The sequence below is a fragment of the Monodelphis domestica genome, chromosome 1 (assembly GCF_027887165.1).
Source record: "Monodelphis domestica isolate mMonDom1 chromosome 1, mMonDom1.pri, whole genome shotgun sequence".
NCBI classification, from domain to species: domain Eukaryota; kingdom Metazoa; phylum Chordata; class Mammalia; order Didelphimorphia; family Didelphidae; genus Monodelphis; species Monodelphis domestica.
The window spans coordinates 705,923,556-705,951,393 of NC_077227.1; the positions used below are offsets into that span (position 1 = coordinate 705,923,556).

Here is a 27,838-nt window from a genome sequence, read left to right on the forward strand (position 1 = left end):
GGTCCCATCCTTTTTATACTTTGCTCCACTTAGTTACTCTCTTTGGATCCTTCCATACTGGTCAACTCACTGCTCCTTAGATAAGATATCTTATCTCCCATCTCCATGTATTTGTCCTGGCTGTACTTCATCCTTCAAATGCTCTTCCTCCTCACTTCCAACTCTTAGTTAGAATCTCTGGATTCCTTTAAGACTCAACTCCTCTAAAGAGGGGGTTGACATTGTATACACACATATACATACATGTATTCAGAATTTTTTGATGTACTGTTGGATTTTTCTCGTGTTCCTCTTTTTTCTCATAAAAAATTATCTCCCCCTCTTTGGGAGGGGGAAAGAGGAAGGATACAGGGGGAAATGTTAGCTATGTAAAAATGAAGTCTATCCATAAAATTTATTTTTTAAGCAGAAAATGTGTTGTTTGCATGTCTGACCCTTTGTGATCCCATCTGGGGTTTTCTTGGCAGAGATCCTCAAGTGGTTTGCTATCTCCTTCTGCTCATCTGACAGATGAGGGAACTGAGGCAAAGAGGTGAAGTAACTTGCCCAGAGTTCTACAGCTAGGAAGTGCCAAATCTGAACACATCTTCCTGACACTATCCACTTTGCCACCTAAATAAAATGTACTCTGACCAAATTCCATCTGTTTCAGGAAGCCTTTCCCAGTGTCCTCAGCTGCTAGCATCTTCACCTAAAGGTTCCTTCCATCTATCCTGTATACATCATGTTTGTCCCTAATCATTTACCTAAACTGAGGGTTTTCTTAAGATAGGAACCATCAGCCCCTAATAAATGCTTGTTGAATTGATAGAATAGAAGAGCTTGAATGGAAGTTGAAGAGGTAAGTTCTGAGAAAAGCAAATTCTTACTTAGCTTCTTGGAAGCTGATGTCCAAAGGTCAGTCAGTTCCTAGTTTCTGCAGGGGGCAGAGGGGCAGCAAGTTGGCGCAGTGTATAGAGAGCCAGGCCCAGATAGGAGGTCTTGGATTTAAAGCTATGTGACCCTGGACAAGTCACTTAACCCCAACTGCCTAACCCTTACTTTCAATAATTGATAACTTAGTATCAATTCTAAGACAGAAGGCAAGAGGTAAAAAAAAACAAACACATTTTTTTTTTCTATCAGCAGAACCATCAAATTATCAGCCTCATCTATTGGTGGGGAAGAATCCACTACACACCTCCAGGGAATTGTTCAAGCATTTTGGGAAAATGTTATCTCCATCTCTGAATGCAGGGAAGGGAGGGAATATTGGAATAAATGAGACAACTTCAGATGGGCAATCAGGAAAAGATCTGACTCCTCTATCTCAGCTCTCCTGTTGATACTTACTGTATTATCTTAAAATAAGTCCATTCCTTCCTCTATTTTCTTCCATCCTCCCCTCCCTCAGTTTCCTCATCTGTAATATAAGAAGGTACCTTAGATCACGGATTCTTAATCGGGGCTCCACAGACTCTTAGGGGGTCCATGGATAGATTTTTTTTAGGCTTTGGTATACTTGGATAGAAAAGAAAATATATATTTCTTTTATTTTTTAAACCTTTACCTTTTATCTTAGAATCAATACTGGGTATTGGTTCTAAGGCAGAAGAGTGGTAAGGGCTAGGCAATGGGGGTTAAGGGACTTGTCCAGGGTCACACAGTTAGGAAGGGTCTGAGACCAGATTTGAACCTAAGACCTCCTGTCTCTAGGCCTGACTCTCAATCCACTGAGCCACCCAGTTTCCCTCTATGTATTTCTTTTCAATGACATTTGGTTTTCTTTGGAATCCTAAGTATTTTTTGTATTCAGAAACATGACTGTGAGAGAGGGTCCAAAGGTGTTCCCAAAGGGATCCACGACATACAAACAAGGTTAGGAACCTCTGTCCCAGATGCTTTTGTCTTTGAATCAATACAAGGATCGGTTCCAAGATAGAAGAATGGTAAGGACTAGGAACTGGGGGATGAGTGACTTGCCCAAGGTCACACAATTAGAAAGTGTGGAGCTATTCATGATTAAGATCCACGAGATCCTAGCTATTTATTTGACATATGAAATTATGGAAATTGGTACACTGCCTAGAGTGAAGCCCACTTATAACAGAGGTCTGCTAACAAAGGAATAGATCTGGAATGATCTGGCACAATCCCATAACCTCCTGTCTCATCTCTAAAAGAAGAGAGTTCAACGAGATTGTCTCCCAGGTCTTCTGCCTTGGAACCAGTACACAGCATTGATTTTAAGATTAAAGGTAAGGGTTAAAAAAAAAGAATGGATTGGATAGGATGACCTGATGCTCTCTGATGTTTCCCCCCATGCTCCCTTGTCTCCCACAGTAGCACCACACCATGACTCAGACCAGACCAGACCAAGGATCCCTGCCTGGGCAGGTTGGCACCCAGAGTCGTCCTCAACAGGGTTTGATTGTTCCCTGCACAAATGAGCCAAGCCACAAGCCAGAGCCTCAGAGGCGGCGGCAGTTGTTTTGCTGGGCTCTGCCCCTCTTGGCTGTGTGACTTTCAGCAAGTTGCTAAACCTCTCTACGCTTGGGAGCTTTTTCACATGTAAAACGATCCTGTTACTCTACGTGGGATTCAGCATGGAAAAGTCAATGAAAAATGACTCCATCTTGCAAGCTTCAAGTTAGGCAGAGTTTTTATGATGATGTATGTAAGAGGTAGTCTCTGCCCCAGGCAGGGGACACAAAATCCTGGGGAATGGGCTCCTTGTCGAATGAGGGGGAGACAATCATTGAGTGTATAAACAGGCAGGACAGAGATAGCAACAGCTCCACAACTCAAATTCCCCATACCTAGCCCCAGAACAGATTTCCTTGCCTCTAGTCTGTCCTATCCAATCCATTCTTTTTTATTCTTTTTTTTTTAAACCCTTATCTTCCATCTTAAAATCAATACTGTGTATGGGTTCCAAGGTAGAAGAGCAGTAAGGGCTGGGCAATGGAGGTTAAGTGACTTGTCCAGGGTCACAAGCATTCAAGGCCATACTTGGACCCAGGACTTCCCATCTGTAGCTCTGGCTCTCTATCCACTGAGCCTCCTCTCCAATGCATTCTACACACAGACACCAAAATAACTTAGAAGACAAGTTTGACCATGATGTCACTCCCTTGCTTAAGAATCTTCAGTGGCTCCCTATAACTTCCAGGATAAAATATAAATTCAACCCGGCAGAGAAAGACCTTCACAGATTGGTTCCAACATACCTTTCCAGCTGATTGTCTAAATGACTCCCTGGCATACTCTCTGCATTCCATCCAACTGACCTACTTACCATTCTCTGAACTTAGCATCCCCCAGCTCCACCTGCAGTTCCAGGAAGTCACGCCTTCCTCATCTCCACTTCCTAGAATGCTTAGCTTCCCTTAAGGCTCAAATAAGTTGTCCTCTGCCTTTTCTGAGCCCCTACATTGTTCATACTCTCTCACTGACCTTGTACTTAATTATCTAGGCAGCTGGTGTATTTCCTCCATTTGATAGTAGTTCCTGGAGGCAAAGACTAATTTTACCAAGTCTTTGCATCCTAGGGACCTAGAACAATACCCCCACACACAGTTGGTGCTTTGTATATCTTATCCCCAAGTCAAATACACTCTACCTTCTTGAGCCTTCTGCCTTCTCTCCTGACAGTTATATCTTCCACATCCCATTTTCATATAGTTCAGAGGTTGAAGCCACCTTTAAGAGCTAAGATCAAAGTGTCGGGAGCCAGGAAGGCCTGAGTTCAAATCCAACAGACACTTCCTTGTTGTGTGACCCTGGGCAAGTCACTGAACCCTGTGTGCCTCAGTTTACTCATCTGCCAACTGAGTTAGAGAAGGAAATGGCAAAATACACCAGTATTTTTGCCAAGAAAACCTCAAATGGGGCCGTCAGGAGTGAGACATGACTGAAACAACCAAACAACAGCAAAACACAATTGGACTGACTTATTTAAGGACCCTTCTAGATCTTGATCTTCAATATGTTATGTCTAGAATTAGAAACACCTGAGTTCAAATCCAGCCTCAGACACTTTCTAGCTATGTGACTCTGGACCAGTCATTTAACTTTGTTTGCTTTGGTTTTGTCATCTATAAAATGAGGATAATAATACACCTACCTCAACGATGCCCAAAGGGCTATAAAAACTGTGCATACCCTTTGATCCTGTAATACCACTACTGAGTCTGTATTCCAAAGAGATCATAAAAAGGGGGAAAGGACCGACTCATACAAAGATATTGATAGCAGCTCTTTTTGTGATGGCCAAGAATTGGCCATTGAGGGGATGCCCATCCATTGAGAAATGGCTGAACAAAATGTGGTATGTGATGGCGATGGAATGCCATTGTGCTGTAAGGAATGATGAACAGGATGACTTCAGAAAGAGCTGGGAAGAGGAACTGATAGAGAGCGAAATCAGCAGAACCAGGAGAACATCGTACACAGTAACAGCAATATGGAATGACAGTTATCTGGGAAAACATGTAATGGCCAAAGACTTGGAATGGAGAATGTTCTCCACCTGCAGAGAAAGAACTGTGGGAGTCGTCTTTCGCATCAGTGTATTTATGGTTTTATTTTGGGGTTTCGGCTATGTCTGACTTTGCTCTTACAACAAGGACCAATAAGTTTTGCATGACAATAAAATGAATTTTTTTTTAAATGCACCTACTTCCCAGGCTTGTTGTAAGGATCAGATGAGACAATCAGTGGCAAGTGCCTGGTGCTTTACAATGCAGGGCACACAGGGCTATTTAAGTGCCAGCTATTATTATTATTCAATGCGATACTATTTGTAAAGAGCTTAGTCCAGTGCCTGGAACTGTTCTTTCTCCTTATGTTCTGCACTGTGTCATGTTCCTTCCCCCACAATGCCCTGTACAAGGCTGGAATAAGGGTTTGTTGAATGAATAAATTTTCCACCCACTTCTTGGGAAATAACAAACCTCAATGAGAAGGAATACTTCCTTTCTCCCCCAGCCTGGAATATTCATGAAGACTTCCCAACCAATGACAGCAGCATCTCTTTCTGCCCTGGGCTCCCATTCAGTCCCAGACCTACATCCTCTGAGTCACCCTCCCTTGGCCACTGGCTCTTCTCATGCCTGGGATGATTCAGAAAGAGCTCCCTTACCCCAGGACCAGATCACAGATGGTCCTGGATGGAGGTTACTCATCTAAGTCCTGATTGGCCAGATCCTCCAGAAGGAGGATGAAGAAGAGGAAAAGGCAGCTAAGTGGATCAGTGCCAGGCCTGGAGAGAGGAGGTCCTGGGTTCAAATGTAGCCTCAGACACTAGCTGTGAGACCCTAAACAAGTCACCTAACCCTCACTGCCTAGCCCTTAGAACTATTCTGCTTTGGAACCAATACACAGTATTGATTCCAAGACAGAAGGGAAGGGTTTAAAAAAATAATAAAATAACTAGAACTATAATAGTGGGGGCAGTTGAGTGCCAGACCTGGAGTTGGGAGGATCTGGGTTCAAATCTGACATTGGACACTTCCCAGCTGTGTGACCCTGGGCAAGTCACCTAACCCCCACTGCCTAGCCCTTAGAACTCTTCTGCTTTGGAACCAATACACAGTATTGATTCTAAGACAGAAAGGAAAGGTTAAAAAAAAGTGACTTTCTTTCTCTCGGTAGGTCTTAGTTTCTTCCACTGCCAGATGAAGGGGCTGGACTCGATGACCCCTTCCAGCTCTCCCAGCCCATGTTTGAAAGTTCCTTCCAGTTGGAATTGGCCTATTTGAAGCTTTTCTCAGTCTCCATTCTAACATTCTGTGGTCTAAGGTCCCTTCCAGCTCTCACTTTCTGTTTCCTGAGATCCTACAAAGAAACGCTTAGTTAAATAATAAAACGGGGCAGGCAGGCACCACGGCCAAATGAGTAATGCAGACAGCGTGTGTTTTCAGGCCGGAGGAAGTACAGGGGAGACCTCACTAAGGTCCAGGGTGGCCAGAGTAGGCTTCACTGAGGAGGGGAGCCTTCAGCCGACCTCGAAGTTGGCAGGTGACAAAGTCACAGCGAGTTCTAAGAGGTGGAATATGGATGGCTTTGTTCAGAATTCAAGGCAAAGTGGGGCAGCTAAGGGGCTCGGGAGATAGAGAGCCAAGTCTGGAGACAGGAGGTCCTGGGTTCAAATTTGACCTCAGATACTTCCTAGCTGTGTGACCTTGGGCAAGTCACTTAACCCCCATTGCCTAGCCCTTCCCTCTCTTCTGTCTTGGAACCAATACTTAGCATCCAATTTAAGATAGAAGGAAAGGGTTTAAAAAGGGAGTACTGGGGTATCTAGGAGACTCAATGGATAGAGAGCGAGGTCTGAAGATGGGAGGTCCTGGGTTCAAATCTGACCTCAGACACTTCCCAGCTGTGTGACCCTGGGCAAGTCACTTGACCCCAGTTGCCTACTTCTTACCACGCTTCTGCCTTGGAACCAGTACACAGTATTGACTCTAAGACAGAAGGTGAGGGTTTTTGTTTTGTTTTTTAAAGCATTCAGGGCAGTGTGGGCCACGAGCTAAGGTCTTGGCCAATGTGTATATGGCGGAGGAAGAGAGCAGCATCGGAGAGGTTCAGGCGAAGGTCCCTCCTTCCTTCCCAGCCTCACCCAGAGGCCCACCAGAGCCCTCCAGAGAGGAGGCAGAGCGGGGAGAGGCCTTGGGGGGGTCGCCTTGATGCCGGCCTCTCTCAGGCATTTCCTCTTCATTTCGTAGCTTCCTGGTCAGTAAATGGAGGGATTCTGGCCTTGGAGGCCCCCTCGGGCTCCGAAGCCTTCGGCCTCCCCAGCCAGGCAGCCCAGGGAGCCAGATGGCCGGGAGAGGAAGGAGGGGGCGGGCGGGCAGGCGTGAGGGGGAGGCGGGCGGGCGGCGGCAGGCCCCTGGCAGGGCCAGAGCCGAGCCCAGGAGTCAGGCCACAATCGCATTCCTTGGGTACCTCTAGGCCAGGCCCAGGAATCTGTTTACATAGCAGGTTTTTTTTCAGAAGGTTAATCTGGGAAGTTGATCCAATCCAGGCAACTTCTAAACAAAAGGGGAGAAAGAGGCCGGAGAGGGGAGGAGGACGGGCTTCTGGGGAGCCAGAAGCGCCCAAACGAATCCTGCCGCTGCCCCGCATGGGCTGAGGCAGGCCGGGCCCAGAGAGGGCCCACCCTGAGCCGCAGGATCCCCTCTCCAGGCTGCCCCTGGGGCCGCCACCTCCTCAGGAGACAATACCCGGAATGAGGAGAATGAAAAACAGTCCAGCCCAGACGTCCGGGCCCGACTTCCCTCCCTGTGGGGGGCTGCCTTCCCCGCTCCCGGAGCCCACACCCTGGGCCCATTTTTAGCCGCCTGCCCGGCTCTCTTAAAAAAGCAACCACAGGAGGCAGCGGTGGGGCCCACTGGCCAGCTTTAGCCCAGGCCCCGGGGGCAGGGGGAGAGCGCAGGCCGAGGAGCTGGGGCTGTATTTACTTAAGGAGAAAAATAGCTTGGAGATCGAAGGCTGGTCAACAGCCCTGTCCGTTAGAGGGAGCCTAAAAATACCCCCTATCATTATGCTATTAAAACTACCGACACACACACAAAAAATTACCCAGCCCTCCTCAACAGAGAGCTGTCGAGCAAGGCTGGGGGGTGGGGGTAGGGGGCCGAGGCCGCGGAGTCCTTTCAGGGCCCCCCCATTTCTGTGGCTCAGTTCCTCTCCCCAATCCCTGCGGCCTTCAGCCAGCCCACGAGCTTCCCCACCAGCCCTCGCCTCAGTTTCCCTTCCCCTTGTCTGCCAACTCCATCCCGCTCCTGATCAGGCCCGCCCTCCCAAAGAGGAAGGTGGACCCCAGCAGGAAGGAAGTCTGCCTGATGGTGGGGAGGCCTCGTGCCGGGGGGCTCCCACAGTCTAGAAAGGCTCTCCCGGACCAGCCCCGTTTAACAAGAGGCGTCCATTCAAACCCTGCCTGGCCTCCAAAGTGGTGGAAGCAGTGCTGGGTGGATGGGAGGCTCTCTCCTGTCCCAGGAGCCCCTGCTCCCCAATCCTCATCACACACCACGCCGGCCTGTACCCCCCTCCTATCAAGCCTGAAAGTCCAAGCCTCTTCTCCCTGCCCCTTGTCTGAATGACGGCACCTCCCGTCCAGGGTCTTCAGATTTACTTATAGGTTACTTCAAGGGGGTGGCGCATGAGCATACTAATATGCAGTGCCTGAAGATGCCCCAAACCAGCCTGACGCCAGTGGGTAGCCACAACAGCCTTGGGAGATAGGAATTATGATTGTCCTTGCTTTACAGATGAGGAAACTGAGGCTGGGAGACAGTCTACGTCTTGCCTAGAATCACACAGCCAGTGAGCATCCCAGGCAGAATCTGAATCAGGTCTTCCAGACCCCAATTCCAACACTCGAACCAGTGGGGGCCCCCAATTAGCTGTCTCCAGGACAATGGATGACATACACGTAAAGCTATCAGGAAACACCACCATTTAACTTGGGATTGACTGTATCAAAGAAGGAAAGAGGAATACAGACAGTGGACTCGTGCCTGGAGTCTTCCCAGCCATAGCATTCCAAGTGGGACCTCACTTTTCTGGAGAGGAAGGACGAGGGAACTCAACCCCATGGGCCAAGGGCTGGCTGGCATGAAAGGAAGGACCCTTTTTATGCACCCTTACAAGACCAGCGGCTGTCATGAAAGCAGCGTGTTACGCTGCCCCACAGTAAGTATAGTTTAGAGTACTTGGGATCGAGGGCCAAAGAAGGAACTCAAGGGTTGATGGCCTTGAACTTCCTTGACCCCAGACCAGAAAGTGGAAATCATGGCAGCCTTTAGGTGGCTCTCAACCAGGGCCAAGGCCAGAGAGCTCATTACTGGGATGGTGGCAGGTGGGCAGACCAGATCTGGGAGGTTCTCTTGCCTTCTCACCCTGGAAGAGCCTGAACTGTTTGGTCCTCTTTTCTTAGCATCGGGTAGGAGGCTTGTTCTAGAATGGAAGATGTCTTGGGCTCATAAAGATTCTAATCCAGAAGGGCTGTCAAAAAATAATAATAAACAGGGGGCAGCTGGGTAGCTCAGTGGATTGAGAACCAGGCTTAGAGACGGAAGGTCCTAGGTTCAAATCTGGCCTCAGCCACTTCCTAGCTGTGTGACCCCTGGACAAGCCACCTGACCCCCATTGCCTAGCCCTTACCACTCTTCTGTCTTAGAATCAATACACAGTATTGACTCCAAGATGAAAGGTAAGGGTTTAAAAATAATAATAAAGAACAAAATAGAAAATAAATACAAGGTAAATTGGTGACAGAAAGCAGGGGGGATGGTGATGGCTCACTTTTGTCTGCCTCTTTGTAACCCCATTTTGGAGTTTTCTTGACAAAGATACTAGAGTGGTTTGCTATCTTATTCTCTAGCTCATTTGACAGACCAGGAAACTGAGGCAAACAGGGTGAAGTCACTTGTCTGGGATCATACAGCTAAGATCCTGGTCTGGTTTGCCATTTCCTTCTCCAGCTCGTTTGACAGAGGAGGAAACTAAGGCAAATAAGGTGAAGTCACTTGCCCAGGGTCACACAGCTGGGAAGTATTTGAGGCCAGATTTGGACTCAGGAAGATGAATCTTCTTGACTCCAGGCATGACCCTTGTCTACTGTGCCACCTAGCTGCTCCGCAAATGGGGGAGAATGTCACCCCAAATCTAGGAGAGTACCACACCCATGATTAAGTACTTAACAAATATTTAGAGTTATGGAACCATGGGAATTTCCATCTTAAAGAGATAGCTTATTGGATTCTAAGCTTCTTGAAGGCAAGGTCTGAGCTGTCTCTTTTTAGCTCCCCGGTGCCTAGCCCAGGGAGGTTCTAAATGCCAGTCAAACTGAAAGGAGGGCAAATCCTTAATTAATTGTACAGATAAAGAAACTGAGGCCCTGGGAGGAGAACTGATTCCCAAGATAGTGGCAAATTAGACTAAGAAAACAGTTGTGATCCCTAACCCCTGTCCTACAACCAGCGATCTTGTGGAGCCAATGACTGAAATCAGATAAGACCAAAGAACTGTCTTGGCATGTCCAAACACACATGTGACTGAGGCAAGTTCACATGGAATCCTGTTGCCATACAGGCCTCTCTGGGACTGGCTACTGGATCGTCAACCCCCTCCTTGTAGTTTGTGAAGCCAAGATGTATTTCCATGGCCGGGGGAGCTGGGAAAAGCCTGCCCAGTTACGCCAAACTTCCTCCACTGAGACAAGTCCAAGAGTCTGCTTCACGCCATGACCCCAGAGCTGACACTGGCAGCTGTTTCAGCCCCAGAGACCTTGGTGGGAATCCTGTCCCAGTGACGACCCAGAGTCTAGCCTGTCCCCCCAGGGGAGGCTCTGGTGCATGGGCGGCCCCAAGGCGACTCTGGGTGGTCAGACTCAGTGTCGGACATGTGAATCACAGAGAAGGCAGGGAACATTTGTGGATGAGCCACAGATGAGTCCCTGAAAGCCTCTGTGTCTTCTCAAGATACCTTTTCCAGGCTGGAAATCAGTTGCATCCATCAGGAAGTCAAGGGAGAGTTTCTTTGCCCTGGGCCCAAGAGAGGAACTCCTACATTCTTAGTGTCTCTTCTTTGCTTGAAGAAACAGTTCCAGCCACAGCCTGTGATCTCTATCAGCAGAGGCTATGAGAAACGGCCCCCATCTACCCAAAGAACACTTCACCAACACAAATTCTGCCCTCTGGCTTTCCCATCAAACTCACACCTAGCGTTTTGCTGGCTGCTAAGACAACCCTGTTCCTAGAGACCTAGAGAGGCAGGCAGGGTGCTGACTTTCCCTAGAGGAGAGAAAAGAAAGGATAGAAATCAACCCCCCTCCTCTGGGCCTTAGAGTCAGGCCTCCAGAGATTGCCAAGGGCTGAAGGGAAGAGTGAGTTGGAAACTCTTAAGACCAACCTCCCCCATCTGGATCTTTGCCCGAAAATCAAACAAAATACTTTTTTCTTCCTCAATAAATCTATTTATTTTTATAAGCATTTACAATCTGTCCCTCTCACTGCCCTCCCCCAATGGAACAAAAAACATAAACAAAAGCTTTAGAATAAGCACGATGCCCAGCTAAATAAATTCCCACTCCATCGTGCCCCAAAACATATTTTTCTTTTTTAAAAAAGTCCTCACCCATATCTCTGGCAAGAGGTGAGTGTCATCAGACAAAAAAATATGGGCCATTTGTGACATCCAAGACACCCTCCTAGACATCATCGAGAAAGAAGAAAATACAAAATACACACATGCAGAGTACAATGTGAGAAATGACCAAAGAGACGACAGTTTCCAAGAAACCAAGGAAGACTTGAATGAACTGATGCAGTGACATGAACAGAATTAGAATGACTTTTAAAGCAACTATGAGACGAAGAAAGAAAATAATTTGTAAATCTGGCCTCAGATACCTCCTAGCTGCGTGACCCTGGGCAAGTCACTTAACCCCCATTGCCTAGCCCTTACCACTCTTCTGCCTTGGAGCCAATACTTAGCATTAATTCTAAGAAGGTAAAAGTTTATTTTTAACTTCTAAAATATATTTGTTAACATAATATGATAGCAATGAACAAATGTATTTCTGATTTGAGCTTATTATAAAAATAGAGCTCTGGAAAGAAAATTTTAAATTGAAAATGCTATTTCATATCATAACTCAAAGGAAGTCTAACTTCATGATATGATGAAAAGTCATTATTTTCATGAAAAATACTTTCAGGGCCAGCTTGGTGGCTCAGCGGATTAAGAGCCAGGAGGTCTTGAGTTCAAATCTGACCTTAGACACCTCCCAGCTATATGACCCTGGGCAAGTCACTTAACTCCCATTGCCTAACCTTTACTACTCTTTACTACTAGCCTTGGACCCAACACACAGTATTACTTCTAAGATGGAAGTTGAGGACTTTAAGAAGGGGTGGGGAATGTAGTTTACACTAAACCGCTTACTCTTTCTTTAAGTATTTAAACATACTCTGATCGAATCAGACAACTTTATCCACATTTTGGAAGATCTGCATTCTTCAGGTCAGCATCTGTAACTGTTTAGCTTCCTCGACTTCTCCAACTTGAAGGGCATCTTCAAATTCCCTAAGAATGACCTCAGAACGTAAGAGGGTTCCCCCCCCCAAAGCAAGCCATAGTCACAGAGATTCACAGCTTCCTATCCAATCCTCTGGTTCTGTTCTTCATATTTGGCAACAGCTGGAATCATGGATAAAACAGCCTCTCTGCCCTCAAGTTGCTAAGAGTCTGAATCCTGGGAAATGATAAAAATGCCCATGAACGAGACCAGGGGAATAGTGAGTGGGATGGGTTATAAAATGCTGCAGGAGCTCAAAGGATGGGGAGCCACCATGGTGAGGGAGGGCTTCCAGAAAGAGGCAGCAGAGCTGGAGCCAGCCTTTGAAGGATGGGCAGAAAATAGCCAGGGAGACAGAAGAGGAAGAAGGGAGGCAATGTGAGGCCATCACGCCATCTTGGTGAGCCTCAGAGTTCCCTGGCTTATGTTTCTAGCCTGATGGATGGTTTCATTCAGATGGCAACTAATGTAATCTAAACTTAACCCAAGGGGGTGAGCTTCCCTCTCTCTCTGCTGTCCAAGAGAAGTTCCAAGAGGACAAAAGGGCAGTAACCTGAAAAAAAATCCCACTTTACAGGTAGAAAGGAATGATATACATAGTGGAACCCAAAGATAACAAAAGCAAAACATGGGATTCAGTTAATACTAGAAGGGCCATGAGCCTCAATTAACACAATTTTTAAAAATTGTTTTACTACAATTTCTCCTATCTGACCTCAGATACTTCCTAGCTGTGTGATCCTGGGCAAGTCACTTACCCCAATTGCCTAGCTCTTACCACTCTTCTGCCTTGGAACAGATACAGGTTCTGAGACAGAAGGTAAGAGTTTAAAATAAAATATAAACTCTTTAGTGGTACATTTAATTCCCTTCACAATCTGGCTCCGATCTAATCTTTTCAGAGTTTTGGTCTCATTACATTATTCGTCTCATGGCACTCAACACTCCCTGGTTTTGTTGGGACTCAGATTTCCTTGCATCTCTACAGCCCTTGAGAGACCAAGTGGGAAAGAAAAAAGCACACAATGGTTCTAGAGACAGAGGACCCAGGTTCAATCCTGCTTTTGATGCTTGCTACCTATGTGACATTGGAATGCATCATGGGAATCCCCCCTAGGCCTCAGTTTCCTGGTCTGTAAAAGGAAGGGATTGAACTACAGAGCCTCAAAAGCCAATTTCAGCTCTAAATCTGACCATCAGTCTTGCAGAATCCTCTCCTTCAGGCCCAGGTCAGATGACACCTCCTCCAAGCTTTCTTCTCAGATTACCAACTGACCCCTTCAGCTTCTAGTGCTCCATTCCTTTTCAGATCTTTCCACTCCCTCACAGTTTAACTTACTATACTTGTAGACATGTTATATCCCTTACAAGTATTTCTAATTCAATAAACATTTATTAAGCCCTGGTTGTATGCCCTGAAATCTAACAAGAAAAGACAACACAAAAAGAAAGCTGGGAAGCAAGAAAGGGAGGAAGAGAGGACACCAGAAGGGACACAACAAAGGGACATCTCGTGCCAAGGAGTTGAAACCAAGCAAGGCTGTAGATAGAGAGTAGAATGACAAGGGGCATCAAGATGGCTCAGTGGAAAGAAAGACCTAGAGACAAGAAGTTCTGGATTCAAATTTGACTTCAAACACTTCCAATCTGTGTGACTTGGCACAAGTCACTTAACCCCCACTTGCCTAACCCATATCACTCTTTTGCCTTGGAACCAACAAACAAAAAAAGGAAGGAAGGAAGGAAGGAAGGAAGGAAGGAAGGAAGGAAGGAAGGAAGGAAGGAAGGAAGGAAGGAAGGAAGGAAGGAAGGAAGGAAGGAAGGAAGGAAGGAAGGAAGGAAGGAAGGAAGGAAGGAAAGAGTGAGGGAGGGAAGGAGAAAAGGAGGGAAGGAGAGAGGGAGGGAAGGAGAGAGGGAGGGAAGGAGAGAGGGAGGGAAGGAGAGAGGGAGGGAAGGAGAGAGGGAGGGAAGGAGGAAAGGAGGGAAGGAGGGAAGGAGGGAGGGAGGGAAGGAGAGAGGGAGGAAGGAAGGGAGGGAGGGAGGAAGGGAGGAAGGGAGGAAGGAAGAGAGGGAGGGAAGAAAGGAAAAAAGGAAGGGAGGAAGGAAGTTAGCAATTAATAGAGGGAGGTAAACTCCCATAAGGCAGGTATTGATTGCATAATTGCATTATTGATTCTCAACTTTATATTCCCAGGGACCCAGAATGTAGGAGGGAATTTGTCCAGTTTTAGTTAATTGCTATTTACTTCTCAGTTTCTTTTCCTTTAAAGGAAGTATGCCTCATTGGGGGGCTTATATGTTATCTTATTCCTTTTTTGTTTGTTTAACCATTTAATTTTGTTGATGAATATGGGGAAATAAAGAAAACAAGCTATTGATCATCCTAGCATCTTAGAGTTAAAGCTGGAAGGGGCCTTAGAAGTCATCTAGTCTAACCCTTTCCTTTTACAAATGGGGAAACTGAGGCTCAGTGAGATAATGACTTGCCCCAGACCCCCTGAGTTTCAAATGCAGGTTCTGTGATTCCAGATCTCACATCATCACCTGCAACAGGAACGTGACTACCGTGTTTTGCAGGAAAGGAAATGAAAGCCATCAGATTCAAAAGACAACTCTGCAGGAAGCTGCTTGTAGCTTGGGTAGTACGGTTAGCACCTGCTCCCCCTTCCCCAACATCTACTTCACTTCTTTCCAAAAGGGGCTGGACACTCCCAGATCATTTATTTCTCCACTCCTCAACCCCTTCCCAAGGCAGGCCTCCAGCAATGGGGACCCATGGTAAGCTAAAACCTCTTACTGTCAAGTTACCTATAAGGTGTTTTGGTCAGAGATTAAATCCTCCCAGTGGGTAAAAAACATTGGACTGGGAATCTGGAGAACTGCTCTGCCCTGCAGGTAAACCTCTCAGAGGCAGCTAGACAGTCAAGAAGACCTGAGTTCAAATTCTCGCTCAAATACTTACTAATTATATGACTCTGGGCAGACCACTAAACTATTATTCCTCTCAGTTTCCTCATCTTAAAAATGGGTATAAAATTAGCACCTGCCTCTCAGAGTTCTTATGAGGATCAAGGGGGATAATATTTATCAAGCACTTAGCACAGTGCACAGGGCCTGGTATATGGTCGGCACTATATAAATATTAGTTATTGTTATTACCTTGGGCAATTTGCTTAACCTCTGTCTACCTCAGTTTCCTTAACTGAAAAGTGGGGGTAATAATATTATGAAGCTCAAGGGAGATAATATTTGTTAAGAGCCTAGTATAGTGCCTGGTACATGGTAGGAATTTAATAAATGCTTACATCAGAATATGGAAATGTATGACAGCATTGGCATGACCTATGTCAGGCTACATATAGCCTTTACCATCAAGGAGGAAGGGAGGAAGGAGAAAACCTGGATAGTAAAATGTCAGATAACAATTTCTAGGTAATATGGAAATAGGTGTCAAATGATAACATTTGTACAACCCAGTGGAATTGTTTGTCGGCTCTGGGAGGGTGGAAGGAGATGGGAGGGAAAGAAAATAAGTCATGTAATATTTTTTAATTTTAATTAAATGAGCTAATTTTATTGTAGTTATCTATTTTTATAATTTATATGTATAAAAAATTTCATTAATTAAAATTTAAAAATTTTTTTAAAGGGGCAGCTAGAAAACTCAGTGGACTTAGAGCCAGGCCTAGAGACCAGAAGTCCTGGGTTCAAATTTGGCCTCAGGCACTTCCCAGCTGTATGACCCTAGGCAAATCACTTACCCTCCATTACCTAGCCTTACCACTCTTCTGTCTTGGAACCAATTATTGATTCTAAGATGGAAGGTAAGGGTTTTAAAATAAAATAAAAATGAATTAAAACTAAAATTTTAAATGTTTTAAAATTTAAAACAACTTTCTGGGGGGCAAGTGGGCATTTCAGTGGATTGAGAGCCAGGATTCTGAGATGGGACATCCTGGGTTCAGATTTGGCCTCAGACACTTCCTAACTGTGTGACCCTGGACAAGTCACTTAACCCCCACTGCCTAGTCCTTATCATTCTTCTGCCTTAGAATGAATTCCAAGACAGAAGATAAAGATTTTACAAAGAAGAGAAAAATTCTTTCTACTTATAATAAAAAAGATAAAAATTAAAACTAAAAAAAAGTTTATATTCTATCCCACTCTTTAGGTTTCCCATCTGTCAAATGGGGATTCTTATGCCATCTACCTCCCTCACAGAGTGGCTATGGGTAAAGTGATTTGTAAACCTTCCACTTGCTCTCTAAATGTGGGCTATTATTAATAACAAAAGTATCAGAACTAGTCTCTCCCCTACCACTACTTTGCTGTGTGCAAGGTGCACATCACCTAACTGCTGAGTCTGTTTCTTCATCTGTAAAATGGGATCATAATCTCCTAGCGACCGCTGAGGTTTCTGAGAGGATCGAAAGAGAAAATGTGCATGGACGGAAACTGCCAACATAGGTCAGGAGAGTGCCGGCTGGATGCTTCCTCGCCCTGCACCTGCCCTGGACGTGAGTGGTCACCCCCAGCTGTGAGAGTCAAGGCCGCACACATGCAAATCGGGGAGGACAAACCCCCCAGACCCCGCCCTGCCCCCTGCAAAGCAGGAGGTGTCGGATCCAGCCCCAGATCTTAAGAAAGAGCAGAGATACGCCAACTGCTTTCTAACCACGGGTTTGTCTTTCCGCCCCTGGCCAGGTTGTATTTCTGCCTACCTCACCAAAGCCCCAGTCATGTCTGTCTTTCCTATCTAGCTATTGTGGCTTTGGGGCTTGCCCTCACTCAGGGAAGCCGCCCCTCTAGAGAAACGTCATTTCAGAAGATGGCTTCAAAGGCTCCGGGGCTGGGGAAAGAACCCTGACTCAGGTAGCTCTGAAGCCGGCTGCCTTAAGAGCCAGAGCCCGTGGTCCCCCAGTGGGCGCTGGGACGCCCGCCCGGAGCCATATTGCTTTCTTCCTTCGGAGGTGCCTGAGTGACAGCAGCCCTGGTCAGAGGGATCAGGTGTTGCAGCCGCCGCCTGCCTTTAAGCTGGGATGCCTTATAGGGAGTGGATCGAGGACCGGGACTCGGGGCCAAGATGAGTCAAAGCTGCGCCCTCCCTCGATGATTGCCTAAGCCCATGCAGTGCAAATTTCTGACTAATATCTGCTGCCCGATGGCCTCCCTCCAGACGAGTTATTATTCATTCCCAAAGCGCCGTGGCGGATCTTAACTTCGGGGACTGTCTGAAAGGGGCGGTGGCTGCGGAGGACAAGGAAAACTGGGCTGCAGAGAACAGATACTCCAGCCTGGGACTTAGCGAGCATTAATCATATGGGAACCTCCAGTCACAAACTCCTCGGGCATTAGAATTAGAATGGGAAGGAACTTGGAAATGAACTAGTCTGATCTCCTCTCCACAAAGGGAAAGTGAGACGGAGGGAAGGTCATCTAAAATTAGATGTGTGTGACTTTGGGCAAGTCCCTTCCCTTCCCTCGGCCTCACTTTCTTCACCTGGAAAATTGGGAAAACAATACTGGAGATACCTGCCTCACCGAGTTATTTCAAGGAAAGCACTCTGAAAAATGAAGCTTAAGGAGAACTAGGAAGAAGAATGGGAGCTATCGTTATCATTATGAGTGATAGAACCAGGTTTCAAACTCAGATCTTCTGATAAGTAGGCAGAATAGAAAAGAAGCTGGGAAGCTCTAAACTTCCATGAGAATCCTTTCCATCTATTTTTTTTTAATTCTTACCTTTCCTCTTAGAATCAATATTATGTATTGGTTCTAAGACAGAAGAGTGATAAGGGCTAGGCAATGTGGGTTAAGCGACTTGCCCAGAGTCACATAGCTAAGAGGCAAGATTTGAACCCAGGATCTCCTGTCTCTGGGCCTGGCTCTCAATCCACTGAGCTATCCAGCTGCTCCCCCTTTCTATTCAATCTTAAAATAACACCACAAAACAAAAACAGGAGAGAACTCAAATCTCCTACCTCCCAACCCAGCTCTCTGATGTGAGTTCTGTGCTACCTTTACAATCTGCATAATGCCTCCACAACACCTGGGTCCTTTCTGAAGTGTCCTGGGGACCCTCTCTGTGGTACTGAGTCCTACCTATCTATAATCCTCTTACCAATTCAAGGCTTTCCCCCTACATCCTTCTCTCTGGAGTCTCATCCTGCTACTTTCCAACACTTAAACTGGAGAAAAATAGACTTGGGATCAGCCAGACAATCTTCTGTCTCCAGACATAATTTCAGTAATGAGAGCCCACCAAGATAAAGGTATCGGAGGTTCTTTGTAGTTGTTTTATACAGAGCTCTTTATTTCCTATCCCTCAGCTTAAAACTTCCAAATTACCATAGCAGTTTTTTCTCCTGCTTGTTTTTACCTTCTCCCCCTCAGAAGGCAAAAAGCAAACAAGACTGGTCTGTTTACAGTCCCATTTGCCTTTTGGGTTCTCCTGGGTTGGTCCAAAGACTAGGCAGAGGAAAGTTTTTAAAGCCTCTCCCTCCCTTCAATGGTTTTCATTGATTCTTTTTTTTTTCCAGTACCATGAAAATGTTCCCAAGTTTGGCTGGATTTCTCTCCTACAAACCAAACCAAGGTATCCCTATCTGGGGGCTGGACTGGGACACTCAGCTAGAACCCTTCCCCATCAGACACCCCCACCATTCTCCTCTGTTTGCTAACCAGGACAGCCTTAGCCATTGAGTAATGTAATTTAGAGGGTGTTGGACAGGCCTTCCCCATCTCTCCTTCAATGCCTCAGCTTCCAGCTTCATGAAAATCACAAAGTGCTTCTCTTTGAAGGTTAAAACATTTTATTTCCACCCAAGTGGGAATGCGTTTAATCAGTTTTATTTCCCTGGCAGAAATCGGTCCCACTTAGAGCCCAAGTGTCTGGGGTTGGGGGAATGCTGGGGGTAATTTTAGAGCTCAGGGCACTGGGTGAGAGGACTAGACAAGCTGATCTTAGGAAAGAGCACTGGATCTGAAATCAAGAACTAGGATTCAAATGACTGTCTCCAACACTTATTAACTGTGAGACTGGACAAGGCAGGTAAGGGTCTCGGTCAAATGGAGATGTTGGAGTAAGCTCTTTGTAAAGTTTAAAGGGCAACAGAAAGGTGATTTCTTATTACCACTAACAAAGTGGAAGAAAGAAGGTACCAGGAAGGGAAGAGAGACCCTGAAAGGAATATGTAAGGAGCCCTTTACCTTTCTGCTAAGGTGGGTCCCACTAGTAGTTTAGTCCTCTAAGGAACAAGCTTTTTCTGACAACCCAAGGGGGCAAGAGAAGGAAAGGTTGGAGGGTAGTTAGGTAGCTCTGTAGATAGAGTCGAGTGTAAAAATAGGAGGTCCTGGGTTCAAATGTGACCTCAGACACTTCCTAGCTGAGTGACCCTGGGCAAGTCACTTAACCCCCATTGCCTAGCCCTTACTACTCTTCTGCCTTGGAACCAATACACTGTATTGATTCTAAGACAGAAGGAAAGGCTTTACAAAAGAGAGAGAAGGGAGGATGGGAGGAAGTGACAAGTTCAGTGACATGGGGGCCTTCTTGGGGCAACATCTTTGAGAGCAAATCCCCATAGAAAAAAAGGTTGGATTTAGGACTGGGGGGGGGAGGTGTACCTCCTTTGTTTAACCAGATAGAAAATAAAACCCTTTATCATTCCTGGGGTTCTCCCAAACCCAGCTTAGACCCAGTTTCCCTAAGGACTGTTTGTCAGATCAGAGGCATGCTAGATTCCCCAAAGGGACTGCTGCCACCCCACCCCTTTACCCCTCGACCTGCCCAACCCAAGCTTCAGCAGGAGGGGGCCAGAGGAGGAGGGCGGAGCAGGAGGCCTGAGACAGACCTGCCTGTTTTTGCCAAAGGAGGGGACACCAGCAGTCCTGCACGTCCAGCTCGAGGTGGGGAGGGGCAGCGCGGGAGTAGACGTTAGTTTGGGACGGGAGGCTCCAAATTCAACAGTTCCAGGCAGGAAACCCGCCTTTTCCCAGATTGGTCAGGAAGCAGTGATGCAACTGGCAGGATTGTTTTTTTTTTTTTAATTTAAAGGGAAAAAGCAAGAAAGAAAAAGAAGCTACTACCCCCTCCCCTCCCCCCCACCGGAGCCACTGTAATCCTGAATGTACTGGGCGCCTCCAGTCTCCAGAAAACTCCCCTCCCCAAGGCCTCTGAGCGGACCCAAAAGCCTCTACTGGCTTCTTCATGGGGCTCTTGGTGGGGTGCCGCCCCCTTGTCTGACAGCACCTCCCATCACTGGGGACCCCACGGTAGCCCCACGGGCGTCTCTCCCTCGAGCCTTTCGAGGAAGCAGGGTTGCCGTCTGCCCTCACCGGAAGATCCGAGTCCTGCCCTGAGAGGGGGACTGCAAAGGAAGGGGAAGAGAGCTGCCCGGCTCTCAGAGCCAGCTGGCCTGGCTGTGAAGTTCAGGAGGAACTTTGCTCCCGGGCCCCCCACGATGCTTTCTTTTATGACTCACTACGGCGCTGAGCGTGAATTATATACTGCTGGGTCCTCTGGTGGGGGGAGGGGGCGAGTTAGGAGGTGTCTGATCCCCCACTAGACAGTAAGCTCCTCGGGGGCAGGAACTATCTGGTCCAAACTCTGGATCTAGCACATCCAGTCGGTGCTAATTAAACTTTTGCTTGGCTTAGATACAGGTTCTTGGAGATGTCGTCCCCCCCCCCCCCCCCCCCGCCTTGTAAGAAACCGGGCCCAAGTCGGGTCCCCGGACCCTCCCTCCTTGCCTCCCCCACTGCCCTCCTTTCCTTCCCTCCAGAGGACTCACCCGCTAGGAGGGAGAGCGGCAGCAGCAGCCAGTAGAGGAATCCACAGAGCGCGTGTAGCTCCATGCCGTGGCCTCCCTCCGATCCTCCGGCTCCTGCGGCCGGGCTAAAGGACTCGGAGACAGAGGAGGTGGCCGAGATCCGCGAGGCCCGAGGTTCGGAGCTGAGGGGCTCAGGCTAAGGGGCCCGGCCAGCAGCTGGGGAGCAGCGCCCCATGGTGCGCAGGGCTGCCGGGCGCGCTCACTCCATGTGCGAGGCACCGCTTCCAGGAAACTCAGCTCCCCGGCTTGGCTCGGCTCCTCCCGCGCGGAGAAGTAGTCGTGGGCACCGCCCACCGCTCTCCTGGGGACTAGAGGGGAGGTTCCCCTATTTAACACTGGGCTGGGGGTAGGGGGTTCCCCGAGAGAGGCGCAGGTACCAGACGTAGCTGGGCGCCCCTGGCCCCCGGGTCTCTCCCGGAGCCGAATGAACTTGTCTTGGGCGCAGGACGCTCTCGGCTTCTCAAAGCGAGCGCCTCTTCTGCCGCCGCCGCTGCCACCGCCTCTCGCGCTCCGGGCAGGCTTTTATAGGCTCTGCCCACTCCAGCTCTGACAGCCCCCACTGATGAGGCTGGCTCTGCGCCCCGGGGATCCCCCGCCTTCTTTCTTCAGTCCTGCGCTAGGGCGCTCCTCCAGCTCCAGCTCGGAGCCCCCCAGACAGAGCCGAACCAGAGAGGAGCTGGCGCAGCCGGCCGCCGGGGTGAGCTTCCGGGGAGTTCAGCTGGGCCCCGAGATCCCCTGGTGGCCCCAACCTCTAACCCGGGGGTGCAGAGGGCTCCTGCCCATCTTCGCGCACTTCCTTACGGGCGGAGATGGGAGCACGGAAATGGACTGCCACTCGTCCCCTGGTGGGATCCGGGCCCCACTGCCTGGCCGAAGTGCTGGTGTAGACAAGACACCCCAATTCAAGGTCCCCAACCCGGGGTTGGGACGGCAGTCGGATCCAGGCACCGAAGAACTTTCACTTTGCTCCACAGGCTACGGCGGCGGAGAAGCAGTGCCCCCTAGAGCCGAATGGGGAGATTTGCACAGCTCAGCAACCCGTGCACCCTCTGCTGCCTGGACCCTGGCATTTGGAGAAGAAAGTGACCCGTCAGATGATCCTCTCCAACTCCCATTTTATAGATACCCCCTTTTATCTAGCTTCCCAACAGCACCTTGTGTTCCTCGATTTGCCCCCTGTTTCCCGGGCCCCGTGTATGGTCCCTGGAACCCTGGGGTGGCCCATAGGGCACCGGGTTTACCTTGAGAAAAGCAGCCAGTATCGTTTCCCAGCACGACATAGGAAGAGCTGTTTTGTAGTGTGAGCTTCGGGCATCTTCACACCTGTCTGGTCCAGGTGTTTGGCCTCTGCCTGTGGTGGCTACAATCACTGTTCCCCAGCTCTGGGTTTTCTTCCTTATCAAATGGGCCAATCATGACTGATTCATCAGAAAAGGGTTAGTTCATTAGCACTGCAATGCTTAGCCACTCAACATGCCCTGTCTATGATATTCACTTCAGGATGTCAAGCATCCCTGGTTTCATCTATGTGGGCACTCCTGCCAATAAAGAGAGTTGAATGCCTGACTTTGAAACCAGGAAGAAATGGGGTTAAGTCCCTTTAGCAAATCATTTTAGGGGACAGCCAACTGGATCAGTGGATTGAGAGCCAGGCCTAAAGATGGGAAGTCCTGGGTTCAAATCTGCCCTCAGAAACTTCCCAGTTTTGTGACTCTGGGCAAGACACTTAATCCCCATTGCCTAGATCTCACTACTTACTCTTCTGCCTTGGAACCAATGCACAGTATTCATTCTAGGGGGGAAGGTAAGGGTTCTTAAAAAATAATAATAATCACTTGATCTGGGCAGCTAGGAACACAGTGGTTAGAGCACCAGACCTGGGGAGAACCTGGATTCAAATTAGACCTCAGACACTTCCTAGCTGTGTAATCCTGGGCAAGTCTCTTAACTGTTTGCCTCATGTCAATTTTAAGATGGAAGATAAGGGTTTTTAAAATCTTTTTCTCTCTCAAATATTATAAGTGGCAGAGAAGATTATGTATTGGTGGGAGGGGGGGGAATTCCCTCCATCAATGAAATCACAGGTCCAGTTCCAATTCTAGTTCCTACTACTTTGAGGCTGACCTCAGTGTCTTCTTTCCTCTCACTTAATAGTCGAATGGCCATAAGTTTCACCCTCTAGTGGCCAGTCTTCTAATGAGGACTTGTTTCAAAGGTAGCTAGTTGGGTTTCCCCAGCACAGATCAAGACCTCTCCCTGGGCTTGCCACTATGACCCATCCCAGGTCTACAGAGGAACATAGAAGGACTCTAATGGAGGCTGATGTGTGTGTCTCTTTCCAATAACCTTCTCCTCCTCCCATGGTGTGCAAGTTGTGCTGGGTACTCAGATTCGGTGCCCACAGAAAATAACATCTGCCAGGTCTCACCTTGATGGAGACTGACAGGGGGCAGCAGCAAGGGTCGGAATAGGAACAGGCCTCTCAGACTCTGCAGTCCTGCATCTCTCACTAGTTAGCACTGGGAAAACAGCAAACCCTGTAGTTTGTTTCAGCATGAGTCAAGCATGAATTGCAGATTGATCAGTTACCCATTCTGTGTTCTGGATCTGTAATATTCTACACTGGGCATCAGCTTTGTGCCTAATAGGCTTAACTGATTACTTAAATTGTTCTGTATTTACTTTAGATTAGAACTGTAAGATATAACCCTCCAATGTACTGCCTCCCATCCCCCATCCCCACCCCACCAGCCATGTTCTCATTCCAGAAGGGCAGCGAGACCTCTCCCACATTGACAAATGACGACAAGGTGGACAATGGGGGTATGTGGAACCTGTGCCCTGGGGATGCTGGCAATCTGAAAGAATCCCCCAAACCTGCACGTGCTTCTTATTTCCTCCCACAAACCCCAAAACACACCTCCACCTGAATTTGGCCATGCTCACCTTCCAGGGTTTGGGGAAAGGCGAAGAGTTCTCTGGAATGGGAGATGACAAGCCCCCAGATCCTAATAAATAAATTCAACCCTGATCCACAGAGTGTGGAAGCTGCCCCTCTACAGAGGTGCTTGGACTCCATACTCTACACCTGGAGAGCTGCTATTTTATCAGCTCCAGAGAAGCTACTCCATTATTTATCAGTCCTGAGGCTATCTGATTAGCCCCAGATTATTCCACCAATTATTAAGCTATCCTAGCACCATAAACCCCTTCTTCAAATAAAATTCTTTTCTTACTTCTGAACTGAATGGAGTTTGAATCTTCCATTCTTGGGGCCAAACCCTGCTACAAACTTGGGTGTGTTTCTCCCACAACTTCACGGGAAAGTCTCTGGGTACAGCCAGCAACAAGTGGGGTGTCTGACCCCTAAGGAATATCCCAGCTAAGTTCCCAAAGACTTGCCTCCAGAAAACCTGGCCACCAGATGAATATTTTCAGCCTTAGCAATTTACCCAAACTGCCTCCTAACAGGCTGAAATCTTCATTGGTCAAGAGAGTGGTGAAACCATGTGTCCTTTAAGTGCTGAAACTGAGGGTGGCCTGGTTAAGTGGATAGAGGCCAGTCCTGGAGCAGGAAGGCCTCCGAATTAGGCATAAACTCCAACTCCTGAACCTTGTGACTATAAATAAGTCATTAACCTCTCAGCAGCCCATATATCTCTAAGACTGTAAGTTACGCATAAGTATTCCATTTATATTGGTGGAAGGAATTTCCCCACAGCATCCTTTACTACTCTGATGAACTCATGGGTCTGGACAAAAAGCAAGAAGGAAAGAAAAGAAGTACAAGTATCTAGTTTTAAAAATATGTATTGTTTTTATTTGAAGTACAGTTGTGTTGGGTTTTTTGGAGTTTTTTTTATCCTTAACTTCCGCCTTAGATTCAGTACTGTGTATTGGCTCCAAGGCAGAAGAGTGGTAAGGGCTAGGTAATGGGGGTTAAGTGACTTGCCCAGGGTCACACAGCTAGAAAGTGTCTGAGGCCAGATTTTAACCTAGGACCTCCCATCTCTAGGCCTGGCTCTCAATCCACTTGGGCCACCCAGCTGCACCCTCCATTGTGTTTTTAAACTCCTCTTTTCATGCTGAATATCTTGAGGACTTTCCCCCAAAGTCCATCAGTTCAGATAATTTTACAGATGAGTTAGGTGAAAGGTAGAATCTAAGGGTGCTCTCTGTCCAAAGGGGTATGCCAAACTTGACACTGTTCCCTCTACTCGTTGTATTCCCAAGCCTACCTCGGTGCTAGACAGAGATGCTTAAAAGTGTTCATTGATCCAAGGATCAAGATCCTGGAGGATTTACGATGAAAAAGTCTCTCCAAGCTCCAGAAAAAGAACTGATAGTCTGAATGAAGACTAAAGTAAACTTTGTTCCTTTCTAACACAGTACATGCTAGGAAGCCTTTCCTCTATCTGCAATTTACTGTTTCCATCTTGTTTGAACATAGTTATCTGCATGTCATATCTCTCCTTAGACTGTGACATCATCAAGAGCAGGGGGACTCTTTCAACTTTGTCTATTTTGTTTTGTTTTTATTAATAATATTTAAGCTTTCCCTCAATTACATATAAAACAATTTTAATATTCATTTAAATTTTTTTTATTTTTATTATTGTGCAAAACACACTTCCATACTGGTCACTGATGTAAGAGTATGCTCATACATAACTAAAACCCTGAAATAAAGCACAAATGCATGGATGTGAAAGATATCATGCTGCATCCATCCAACTCCAACAGTTCTTTCTCTGGAGGTGGACAGCATTCCCCAACAAAAGTCTTTCAGGATTGTCCCAGATCATCTACACATTCATTTTTCTAAAGCTCTGAGTTCCAAATTCTTTGTCTCCTTTCCATCTTCTCTTTCTTACTCCCCCTTCTGCTCCCCCCTCCTTGAAATGATAAGCAACTTGATAGAGATTTTACACGTATGATCATGTAAAATATTTTTCCATATTAGTCATTTTTGGATGAGATCTCAAACAATAAAGAAAAAACTAGAAAGAAAGTAAAATATATCATGCTTCGGTCTACATTCAGACTCATCAGTTCTTTCTTAGAGGGCAGATGGCATTTTTCATCATGAGCCTCTGAGATTGTCTTGGATCACTGCATTGCTGAAAACAAGCAGACTATTCAGTTGTTTGTCAAAGATTGCTGTCACTATGTACCGTATTCTCCTGGTTCTGCTCACTTCACTCTGCACCAGTTCAAGAAAGTCTTCCCAGGTTTTTCTGAGCTCCTTCTGCTTGTCATTTCTTATAGCACAATAACAATTCATCACAATCATATACCACAACTTGTTCAGCCATTACCTAATTGATAACCTATCAATTTCCAATTCTTTGCCAATACAAAAAAAAAGCTGTTATAAATATTTTGATACAAATAGGTTCTTCTCCCCTCCCCTTTTCAAAATCTTTTTGGGATATAGACGTAGTAATGGCATTGATGGATCAAAGGGTATGCATAGTTTTAGAGTTCTTTGAGCCCAGCTCCAAATTGCTTTCCTGAATGGTTGGATCAGGTCACAACTCCACCAAAAGTGTGTTAGGGTCCCAATTTTCCCACGTCTTCTCTAACACTTATTATTTTCCTTTTCAATCATATGAGGCAATCTGATCCGTGTGAGGTGGTGCATCAGTTGTTTTAGTTTTCATTTCTCTAATCAAGAGTGATTTAGAGCATTTTTATGTCACTTCAAATGGCTTTGATTTCTTTATCTGAAAACTGCCTGTTCATTTCCTTTGATTATTTATCAATTGGTGAATGACTTTTACTTTATAAATTTGACTTAGTTCTCTATAGATTTGAGAAATGAGGCCTTTATCAATAGTATTTGCAATAAAAAAAAATTTCCCCAGCTCTCTGCTTTCCTTTCTTTGTATCCCTACTGTTTAGCACAATGTCTGACACATAGAAGGTGTATTATAATTGTTTACTGACCAGCTGCCACATTTTTACTCACATCTCCTTCATATGATAAGGCTTGAGTAGAAATAAGAGGAATGGGTAGTGAAACATCCACCCCACCGCATCCCCAAATAACCTCCGCTCCTTTGACCTACCCCTGAGAGTCTGGAGCAGAGGCAGAAAAAGAAGAGGTGGGGAAGGAAGAGAGGAAGATGAACTTGCAAGCCAGACCTTGGACAGATACTTGTGAACAGAAGAGGGTTCAAATCCTCGGACACAGCCATTCATAGCTTGGGAAGGTTGTGCTAGGGTCAAAGAATTGCAGTTTGCGGAACTAGAATTTTCAGAATCTAACGTTAATTCCGGAACTTGTGAAAAGTTTAAAGTAATAATGATGGGGAAAGGATTTCCTAGTCAATAAAATCCAGGCAATTGGAAGCTTATATGGAGAAAAATGCCCTTGCATCTATACCTTTCTATAAGTATGAAAATAAATTCCAGTTAGTCAAAGAACTAAACCTACATAAAATCTCTCTATATATAAACTAATATATAATGAACTAAATATAAACTATTGCATGAGGAGGGAAAAAGAAGCAAACGGGGTTTAGCAAATGTATCACAGATGTGGATGTGGGGAAACAGTTTCAGACTATGGAAAAAATGGTGAATACTATCAAAAGGCTAGATGGATATGCCTGAATATATAAAAATGAAAAAATTTCACACACTGAAATGTAATCAAATAGATTTTTTCCAAGGCATCTTCTTAGCTCTAAAATCATGATTCTATGAAATACTGATAGGAATAATACTGTAGTGGAAACATCTGGATTCAGATTCAGAGAACCTGAGTTCAAATCCCAGCTCTGCCACTTACTACAAAGTTGCTCTCTGGGCCTCAGTTTTCTTCTCTGTAAAATAAGGGGGGACTGAACTTATTGGGTTTTTTAAAACCCTTACCTCCCATCTTGGAGTCAATACTGTGTATTGGCTCCAAGGCAGAAGAGCAGTGACTTGCCCAGGG

At 46.6% G+C, this 27,838-nt stretch overlaps 1 protein-coding gene across 2 annotated transcripts in view; it reads right to left on the bottom strand.

Moving 5' to 3' along the window:
• Nucleotides 1–21,826, bottom strand: part of PIEZO1 (piezo type mechanosensitive ion channel component 1) — a 179,767-nt gene extending 157,941 nt beyond the window's left edge. For both annotated transcript variants that reach the window (XM_007477300.2, XM_007477299.2), the window contains exon 1: nucleotides 20,857–21,826. In XM_007477300.2, the coding sequence (XP_007477362.1) occupies nucleotides 20,857–20,920 (64 nt within the window). In that variant the 5' untranslated portion in view covers nucleotides 20,921–21,826. The remainder of the gene's footprint in view (nucleotides 1–20,856) is intronic.
• Nucleotides 21,827–27,838: the final 6,012 nt, after the last annotated feature.